This window comes from Pteropus vampyrus, unplaced genomic scaffold (genome assembly GCF_000151845.1).
Source record: "Pteropus vampyrus isolate Shadow unplaced genomic scaffold, Pvam_2.0 Scaffold171, whole genome shotgun sequence".
Lineage (NCBI taxonomy): Eukaryota > Metazoa > Chordata > Mammalia > Chiroptera > Pteropodidae > Pteropus > Pteropus vampyrus.
Window position 1 is genome coordinate 2793838 of NW_011888952.1, and position 10516 is coordinate 2804353.

Sequence of the window (10516 nt, forward strand, 5' to 3'; positions counted from 1 at the left end):
ACTGGCTCCCTTCCTTGGAGACAATTACTATTATCAGTTTATTATGCATCTTTCTGGGAATATGTATTCATATAAATAGATGAAATTTCAAAGAACGACACTCCAATAAAATTTTAGTAGTCACTTAAGAATCTGGCATCATGATAAATATGACCTTCAGAGAAACCAATGATTCTTTAGAGTAATCTTTTCAGAGAGGAACTTAAGTACACCAGGGTACTTTAAGCATTCCACAATAACTCCACTTACCTTTCAAAAAGAAATTCTGGCAACTTTTCAAATAAGGTTTTGATAATGGCAGGCTGAAAAAGCAGACATAAGGAGTTAGGAGATGGTCTCAAAATATACAACAGAAATGTATAATTAGCCATAATTCTCTCCAACAAGCACTCTTGGACGAAAAACCTTGCTATAATAGCAATTCTCTTATTATAAGAATGTCCATACGCTGCCTATGCTTTGAATATAAGCTGTTGGAATACAAAGACTTATCAATAATTTGTCTTCTGAAAAACTGCAAAATGGCTATCAAAGCAATATTAAAATAATCAGATAATCAAAAACATCATTAAATATGACAGCTGTTAACCCATGAAATGCGGACTTTAAAAGATTATCAAATAATTTGCAACAAAAGATTTCTCTTCAGAGGAACAAGAGGGCTCTTAGACTTAAGTTAACTAAATCATATTCAAGATTTCCAATGAAAAGGAAGTGATAATAGTACGGGAAGATTAACAGTGGGGAAAAAAGAAAAGAGGAAAAATAGAGGGCAAGATATGAGACTTTTCATTGTATATACAATTTTATAATTTGAGATGTTTAAAACATGTCAATGTAGTGTCTACTCAATAAATTAAAAGATAGAGAAAGGAGAAGAAAAGGGCAAAATCAAGTTAATAAGCAAATAGAAAGCTAAATGGGAGATGACACGGATGTGAACATGGCAGAGATATACAAGGAACTAAGAACACAGAGGATAAAGCTTTTCAAAACAAGAATCAGAGGCTGAGGGAATAAATTATACTTCGAGATGTACTGGGCTAATCAGCTCAGTCCAAAAACCCAGATATTGCTTACCCAGATACGTTTCTGCAACAGGGCTACAGTAAACTGTTGCAATGCAAACTTTCCTCTACCCTGTGCTCCAGCCACCTATACTTGGGCATACACCACAAATCACATCCAACAAATGTTCACAGAAAAAGTGGCAGTCTCACCTGTAATATGTCAATCCCCAGAAGCAATTTAATGAGGCTCTTAGAGTAAGATGTGCCCATGCTGTAAAAAAAACAACAACAAAGATTTGTTTTCTATTTTGTTTTCCTTGTTTTAATGTTTTTCTTATTCCATAAAATTGGTAAAATATATAATCTTTAAAAAGAAATTAACTTGGTAGATAAGAAATACAGAACATGAGAAGATGGCTTTTAAGACAGGGAAAAGTAAGTAGTTGAAATTCTGTCAACACAGGTGAGACACAATCTAGAAAACAGTCTGGTTTTTAGTCTCATAACTATAAACTTAATAATTCACAGGTTAGGATAAAATTACAGTAAAGAGGGCTAAAAATCAAAAGTGAAATTTCAAAAAATTACATTTTGCCCTGCCCACCCACTCCTCCAACCATCAGTTAGTATAAGAGATGAAATTTCAGTAAGTCTCCATGCTTCCTCTCCACACCTGGCTTCTTCATCCTGCAGACGTTCACAAGACAAAAGGCAGTTCCTGAAACTGTCTTGGTCCTCAATGTATGACTCCAGGCCACTAACGAATTCTTCTATTATCTTAATTTAAAAAAAAAAAAAAAAAAAGACAGGGCTTTTAACACACTGTGGAGTAGCTAAAAATCATTCTAGCTCATTTGACTTTTATGCCAGTGTCTTTAAATTCCCAATTCCAGAATACTGCTGGCAAAAGTAAAAGGACCAGGGGAAAAAATACATACTCCGGGATAAGAAGGATGTTTCCTCAGGGTCTGAAAGAGCTTCTTTTGGAAAACAATTTGATCTACAGCTATGAAGAAAAAACAATTGGTCACCAGAGTCTTTAACATCTCCTACCATAGTTTTTATTCCTTAAAATGTAAGTTTCCTATCTGATGGAACAAATAAGGATATTTTCAATCTAATTCAGAGCTAAATCTCCTAACCACACGGTAAAACAGACTTAGCTTTGACAGAGGATAGCTACTAAGTGTTCTAAAAAAGACATGCCATAACTTTAGCAGGACAGAATAATCTATGTCACAAAAGCAGGGCCTTCCTTATATATATTAGATGGCTTTATAAATTTCCTTCTAAATTATTGTGACACAGACCTAATTGCTCTCTGGGTATTTATTTTTTCACAAGAAAACACAAAGTGATACTAGGATATAAAATTAAAAAAAAAAAAGAATTAGAAGTACTTTACTTAACATGAATTTATCAGGATTGAAGACCATAATGACATTCTCTAAAAAGCAATTTTCTTTTCATCCTTGTCTCAAGATGAAAGGTGCTCCCATTTCTAATCTTCATTGCCTTTCTATTTAGAAACGCCATGATTCAGCTCTGAACCCTTTCACTACATCGAGAAAAGATTTAGATTAAAATATCACCTAGTTGATTCTGATTCTCTCCTGTTTTAAGAATAATTCCTGATGTCTTAAGAAGCTTTATGAATACATTGTTGTTTTCATCAACTTCATTATGAACATGAGATTTCTTTGTCTTTTTGGAAAGTGGTGGCTTCCTGGCATCTGAAAATAGAGAAATTTTTCAGAAATGTGACAAATAGTAAAGCAAAGATAAAAATGTAAACCCTAGAATAATAACCCTAAGAGGAAAGCTGATAGGTTCCTGAAAAATTACTGGAATTGATGCTGCAATGAAATTTTATCTTTAACAATGGTCAGCAATAGTGGCTGCCAAACAAAACAATCAACAAATAGAATTATTTTCAGCTCTTGAGTTTTAATTTGAAGAAGTCAAAATGTGCCACTTCTAATAAGAATAACCATGGTAATGTTTTCCACCCAAATTATAAAGCAGTCAGGATCTCTCAAGCTGCTGTCTGCAAACCATTACACTAGAATCATTGGGAAGCTTATTAAAAGCATACTGTTAGGTCACATCCCAGAGCTATGAAATCAAAATTTCAGGGATGGGGCCTGGGAACCTGAATTTTTAACAAGCTCTCCAGGTAATAATCTGAAGCACACCAAAGTTTGAGAATCAATGATCTAGATGCAGGGTTAGAAAGAATAGGGCAGGTTCTCCTGCATCATATCTTTGAGTACAAAGCCCACATTGGTCTCATCCCATGGCTTTCAACCCATGAGAAGTAATGAAACATAATTAACAAACAAAAACAAATAGATACTTAAAGTTAAATATGATTATCAACTCTTCTCCCTTAATGATGTGACAAATTAGAATTGCCTTAATAGAGTAGATGAGTGTAATAAATGAAAAAGACTATCAACTTCTTGTTGGAACTCTTAGGGCCTTTGTTAACCATATTCTCATATGGACAGATTCTGCACTGTTTCTTTGCCTCCGATGTGCTTGCTTTGATGACTTTTCTTTATACATCACTATCATAGCATTTATCTAGACCATAATTTTTTTAAAGAAGAAAGGGAATCATAAGTTTTTTTTAAAGGGTAGGGAGTGTGCTGTACTTTTGTGTTCCAGTACCCAGATGATGTACAGTAGATAAGCTCTAATACTAACTCCTCTTATGGATGTGGAGACTGACACTCAGACTATAGGCATGCCCAAAGTAATATATGGAATCAGAGGCAGAAACTCAATCCCAAATATCCTAATGCAGATTCTGTGTGCTCTACCCATTTAGTCTTGATGACTACCAGCACCTGAAAGTAGGAACTTCATAACTCTTTAAGTGCCTCGCACATTTTTTTTATTAAATTTATTGGGAGATTTACAGTTAAGATGACAGAGTAGGTAAATGCTGTGCTTGCATCCTCTCACAATGACATCAAAATTACAAATAAACTACGGAACAACCATCATTGAGAATCACCTGAAGTCTAGCTGAACAGAAGTCCTATAACTAAGTACATACAGAATAAGCCCCATCAAGACAGGTAGGAGGGGTAGAGATGCAAATGGGCTGGTCCCACACCTGCATGTGTTAGTCAAAAATCAGGTTGGGGTATTTTGGCTGTGGAGGTCCACCCCAGAGGAGCGAGAGGCCTCATCCCCACACCAGGCTTCCCAGCCCAGGGTTCCAGTGCCAGGAAGAGAAGTCCCCACAAACTCTGGCAGTAAAAACCAATAGAGATTGTGGCTGAGTGACATGGAAGGCAACTGGAGTCCCAGGCATTCCTCTTAAAGAGCTCACACATGAACTTACTCACTCACGGACTCACCTGCTCTGTGCTCTGGTTCTGGGGCAGAAGCTTCACTGAAAGGCACCAGGGATATGGGCGAAGAAACTGTCTGGCTTCAGAGCAAAGGTTAGAAGGGCAACTTTCTCCCAGACAGAAGTGCTGGCAGTATCTATTATTTCTTTGTTGAGCCCTCCCCACTCTTGGCATGCAGGAACAGGCATCACCATATCTGAGTCTTCACCAACCTGGCTAATTGGTTGCTCTGCCCTAGTGATTCCCTGGGACCCCACCCTACCCAACTTGTAGGCCCACCCAAGCCATTTCCAGTGGCTTTTCCATACAAATGACCTGTTTAGGCCCATGCTATGGACTTTCCTAAAATTTCTCGAAGGTTCACAAAACCCACACAAGGAGTATCTGGCTTTGGTGTGCTCAGTACCTCCTGCTGAGCAGCCCCAAGCCTGAAACTAGCAGCAGCTGGTCTTAGTTCGTATCTTGGCCTTTCAAGGCACCTTCAAGCCCAGTATAGTGGTGGCCATCCATGGATTGCTTCATAGATCATGCCAGGTGGTCCCTGGCAGGGCACAGACTGTGTTGAACTGGGCTGTGGCAGGGCCCCTCTCAGGATACCCTGGGGTCAGCTTCTGATGAGCCATATCCAAAAACGACTTACCCAAAAGGAAGATTGGGCAGGCACCAGAGCCTTGCTAAAGTGAATCCTGCTCCATACGGTCAGACCCTGCACAACAGCTCCCTTCTCCCGCCCCTCCACCGCACCCCTGCTCTCTGTAATCACCAGCCAGTCCTCACAACCAATCATCCCATGGGTCAATCTCTCCCACTGATGAGCAAACAGCAACCAAGGCTCAACTACAACAGGAGGGCACACATGACTCATACAAAGGAGAGCCGGGTGCTCAACGACTCAGGTGATAAAGGAGACTGCACCACTGGGCTCCTCCACAGGATACCTGCTACATAGAAACAAATAAAGGAGGCAGCCATAATGGGGAGACAAAGAAACATGTCCCAAATGAAAGAAGAGAACAAAGCTCCAGAAAAAGAACTAAACAAAATGGAGACAAGCAATTTACCAGATGCAGAATTCAAAACACTGGTTATAAGGATGCTCAGTGAACTTAGGGGAAGAGTAGATGAACTCAGTGAGAACTTTAACAAAGAGATAGGAAACATAAAAATAGAGATAGAAAACAAAACAAAAGGAACCAGCCGGAAATGAAGAAAATAACAATAGATGAGATGAAGCAGAAGATCAAATCAGCGATTTAGAAGATAAGGTAGCAGAAAACACCAATCAGAACAGCAACAAGAAAAAATACAAAAAATAAAAATAAAAAAAGGATAGTTTAAGGGGCCTCTGGGACAGCATCAAGCATACCAACATTCGCATAATAGGGGTACCAGAAGGAAAGAGAGAGCAAGGAATTGAAAACCCATTTGAAGAAATAATGGCAGAAAACTGCCCTAACCTGGTAAAGGAAAATAGACATACAAGCCCAGGAAGCGCAGAGTCCCCAGCAAGATGAACCTGAAGAGCTCACACCAAGACACACCGTAATTAAAATGGCAAAGATTAAAGACAGAATCTTAAAAGCAGCAAGAGAAAAGAAGTTAGTTACCTACAAGGGAGTTCCCTTAAGACTGTCAGCTGATTTCTCAACAAAAACTTTGCAGGCCAGAAAGGACTGGCAAAAAATATTCAAAGTGATGAAAAGCAAGGGCCTACAATCAGGATTACTCTACCCAGTAAAGCCATCATTTGGAATCAAAGGACAGATAAAGAGTTTCCCAGAAAATAAACTGAAGGAGTTCATTAACACCAAACCAGTATTACGAAAAATGTTAGAGGGACTTCCTTAAGAAAAAAGGATCAAAAACATGAATAATAAAATAGCAATAACTAGATATCTATGAACAATTACTTTAAATGCAAATGGATTAAACATTGCAATCAAAATACATAAGGTGGCTGAATGGATAAGAAATCAAGACATATGGTGCCTACAAGAGACTCACTTCAGATTTAAAGACACACACACAGACAAAGTAAAGGGATGGAGAAAATACTTCATGAAAATGGAAATTTAAAATAAACAACTGGGGTAGTAATACCTATACTAGACAAAACAGACTTTAAAAGTCTATAACAAGAGACAAATAAGGACCCAGTAATTCCACCTCTGGATATTATTCTGAAGAAACCCAAAACACTAGTTCAAAGGGATATGTGAATGCATATGTTCACTTCGACATTATTTACAATAGCCAAGATATAAAAGCAACCTAAGTATCCATTGATAGGTGAATGAATAAAAAAATGGTACATATATACAATGGAATATTACCCAGCCATAAAAAAGAATGAAATCTTGCCATCTGCAACAACATGGATGAACCTAGATGGTATTGTGCTGAGTGGAGTAAGTCAGACAGAGAAAGACAAATGTCATATGATTTCACTTACATATAGAACGTAAAGAACAAAATAAATAAACAAAACAGAAACTCATAGATACAGAGAACATTTTAATGAGGAAGAAGAAAAAGAGGAAGAAGTAAAAATTAGTAGTTACGAAACAGTCATGGGGATATAAAATATAGCATAAGGAATATAGTCAATAATATCGTAATAACTATGTATAGTGTCAGGTGGGTACTAGATTTAACCAGGGTGATCACTTCGTAAGCTATGTAAATGTCTAATCATTATGTTGTACACCTGAAATTAATATAATATCGCCAACTTTAACTGAAAAAAATTGTTAATTATTATAAAAAATAATATTTATTGGGGTGACATTGGTTAATAATATTATATAAGTTTCAAGTGTACAATTCTATAAAACATCTATATATCACATTGTGTTCTCACTACCCAAAGTCAAGTCTCCTTCTGGCACCATATATTTGAACCCCTTTATCCTCTTCAGCCTCCTCCCACCCCCTTCCCCTCTGGTATCCACCACACTGTTGTCTGCGTCTATGAGTTTTGTTTGTATGTTTTGTTTGTTCATTTTTGCTTTCTGTTTTACATCCCACATGAGTGAAATTATATGGTTCTTTTCCTTTTCCATCTGACTTATTTCACTTAGCACGATACTCTCAAGATCCATTCATGTTGTCACAAATGCAGTATTTCGTCCTTTCTTATGGCCAAGTAATATTCCATTATGACTGAATAAAGATGTGGTACATATATATAATGGAATACTACTCAGCCATAAGAAAAGAAGAGATATTGCCTCACACATTTGCTACAGAAAATAAAGCAACACTTACTAGAGGCATCTTCTGTCAGGCTCTCTTTATCCTCGGATTTTGACAGTCTTCTTTTGGAAACCATTTTGACCAGTTGTCTGCAGTTAAATTACGATCTACAGCAAAATCGGAGAACCGAAGTTACGCTCTAGAAGCTAAATTCTGAAATTCTGACAAGTTAAAGCTATAGTTCAAAGAAAACTACTCTAGCCAAAACTAGTGGTTCTAGTGTTTACGCTACTACTATCTAAATCCAGGCGCGGAGAAAATTTCAACTCCTATAGCTGGGCAATACTCCCATGCTTTCAAGACTTGTTTACCTACTTGCCTTTCTGGCCAGACCAGTTCTCTCTTACTGAAGGATAAAGCCCACAGTTCTCTATCTGACATTCAAGAGCCATCCTTCATCATCTAGCCTCAAACTATACCTCTCCTTTATTAATCCAATACTATATATTAGGGACTGTGCTAGGTGCTGGGGTTACAACTGTGAACCAGACATGATGCTTGCCCTCAGGGGGTTTACAGTATAGTAATGAGTAGTCTTGATGTAGTTACTTAATCACAGTCATGCCCCACATAAGGATGTTTCAGTTGATGGACCACATATACCACCATAGTGGTCCCATAAGATTATAATGGAGCTGAAAAATTCCTATCGCCTAGTGACATAATAGCCATTCTAACATTGTAGCTCAACACATTATTCCTGTGTTTGTGGTGATACTAGTGTAAACAAACCTACTGTGCTGCCAGTCATTTAAAAGTATAGCCCATACAATTATGTACACTACACACCTGATGACAATAAATGACTATGTTACTGGTTTATGTATTTACTATATTATACTTTTTATCATTATTTAGAGTATATCACTTATAAAATTTGCTGTAAAATAGTCCTGTACACCAGCAGCCTCACACATCTCATGTTTACGGCAACTCCCGATTTCATCATTTTCTCTTGCACTTGATTTAATCTCATTTTGTTTTACACAAATACTGTACAGGCTTATAGCCTAGAAGCAATAGGCTATACCATATGGCCTAGGTGTACAGTAGGCTATACCATCTAGGTTTGTATAAGTACACTCTATGATGTTCACACAATGATGAAATTGCGTAAGGATGCATTTCTCAGAATGCATTCCTGTGGTTAATTGGCACATGACTGTATAGTTGAGTGCTATAAAAGCACAGAGTGTTATGAGGGCTTACAAGAAAATTTAGCCTAGTTAGGGTGGGCGTGATGAAAAAATGCAGAGACAATTTCTCAGGGATAATCTCTTTAAGAAAGTGATTTTAAGCAGGGACCTGAATGTCGAAATAGGAGATATAGTCAGTAGAAGAGGTATGAGTAGTCCAGGCAGAGAAAAACTCAACACTGAAACAGAAAATAGCTTACAGAGTTAGAAATAAAACTGCAGAGGTAGGGAAGGGCCTGAACCACAGGGCCTTCTAGTCTATCTTGTAAACCAGAACATTCCTGATCTCAGTGCTTCTTGGGTGTTCTTTCCACCCAAAACACTCTTACATACCTGGAAACTACTACTCATCCTTAAAGACTCAGTCAAATGTCCTTTTCCTTGAAAAAAAAGTTCCCAAGGGACTTTACTACTCCAGCTTCCCTGCTCCACTGAGTCTATCTAGGAGCCCTTACTATATCACACTACAGTGGAAGAGAGGGGGCTCCTTGAGAGCAGGAACCCAGTCTCATTTATCTCAGTATCCCCAGTGCCCAGCACAGTATTTGAGATTTAAAAAAAAAAAAAAAAAATTCTGAGGGCAGCCATTGAGAAGCAGCAGCCATGGCTCGGTGTTACCTCATGGCAGCAGGCCTCAACAAGGGCCACAAGGTGATCAAGAAAGTGAGCAAGCCAAGACACAGCTACCGCTGCGAGTGCCTCACCAAGCACAGCAAGTTCATGCAAGACATGATCCAAGAGGTGTGCAGTTTTGTCCCACTATAAGTGGTGGGCCATGGTGCCTCTCAAGGTCTAAAAACAAGCAGGCCCTAAAGCTCATCAAGAAAAGGGTAGGAACACACATCCCACCAAGGAGAGAGGAGCTGAGCGATATCCTTGCAGCCATGAGGAAGGCAGCAGCCAAAAACTGAGCCCCATGCCCTCTGTAATAAAATCTTTAAAAAAAAAAAAAATTCTGAGATTTGTTAAAGGAGAATGGTAGGCAGACAGGTAAATACTGACAGCTAACAAGAACTATTTAAGTGCTTTACACTTAATACTTCAGTTATTCCTCACAAAACTTTTTGAGGTAAGTATCATTACTATTCTCATAATCAGTGGCAGATCTGGGATTCTAACTCAGGAATCCTTGCTCCAGAATCTTCCCTCTTAACTACCACCTATACTAACTCTTAATTATAATAATGGTTTCCAATAACAATTAACTTTTACTATGTACCAGGCACCATGCTAAGCGTTTTCTTGGTCTGTTGCCTCGTTTAATACTTATAGCCATTTTGCAGGCGGAAAAACTAAGGCAAGTCAGGACCCACTGACTTCTGGGAACGCCCTTAACAGCGCTCTACCTTCTCGTTTACAGAGATGACTAAAAGACAGGGAGATGGAGCCGGCTGCCTCAGCCAGGCCATTAGAGAAGTGATTGGGGATAAAAACTCTTCTCATTTTGTCACTTTAACGACGCAGGGAGGTACCTGGGGGACTATCCCACCGTAGGCCAGATGAAGAAGCCGAGGTTCAGGGCACGGAGCCCTTGAGGGAAAGGCCGAGGTCAACGGCGCCAAGAGAGAGAACAACAGCTGCTCCAGTTACCCGCCGACAAGTCGTCGTCGCCCTTAGTTTTCGACTTTCCCGCCAGGCTCGACGCTACCTTGACGTCACCTAGGCGCGCCGCGCCGGGACTTCAAACTTC

At 38.8% G+C, this 10516-nt stretch overlaps 1 protein-coding gene and 1 pseudogene across 1 annotated transcript in view; one reads left to right on the top strand and one right to left on the bottom strand.

Moving 5' to 3' along the window:
* Positions 1-10467, bottom strand: part of FANCD2 (Fanconi anemia complementation group D2) — a 51724-nt gene extending 41257 nt beyond the window's left edge. The window contains exons 1-7 of the mRNA XM_011370665.2: positions 10299-10467; positions 7643-7737; positions 2603-2743; positions 1949-2016; positions 1684-1787; positions 1221-1281; positions 250-302 (exon numbers count right to left, since the gene is read on the bottom strand). Coding sequence (XP_011368967.1) covers positions 250-302; positions 1221-1281; positions 1684-1787; positions 1949-2016; positions 2603-2743; positions 7643-7706 — 491 coding nt within the window. The 5' untranslated portion in view covers positions 7707-7737; positions 10299-10467. The remainder of the gene's footprint in view (positions 1-249; positions 303-1220; positions 1282-1683; positions 1788-1948; positions 2017-2602; positions 2744-7642; positions 7738-10298) is intronic.
* LOC105299083 lies at positions 9404-10293 on the top strand (annotated as a pseudogene).
* Positions 10468-10516: the final 49 nt, after the last annotated feature.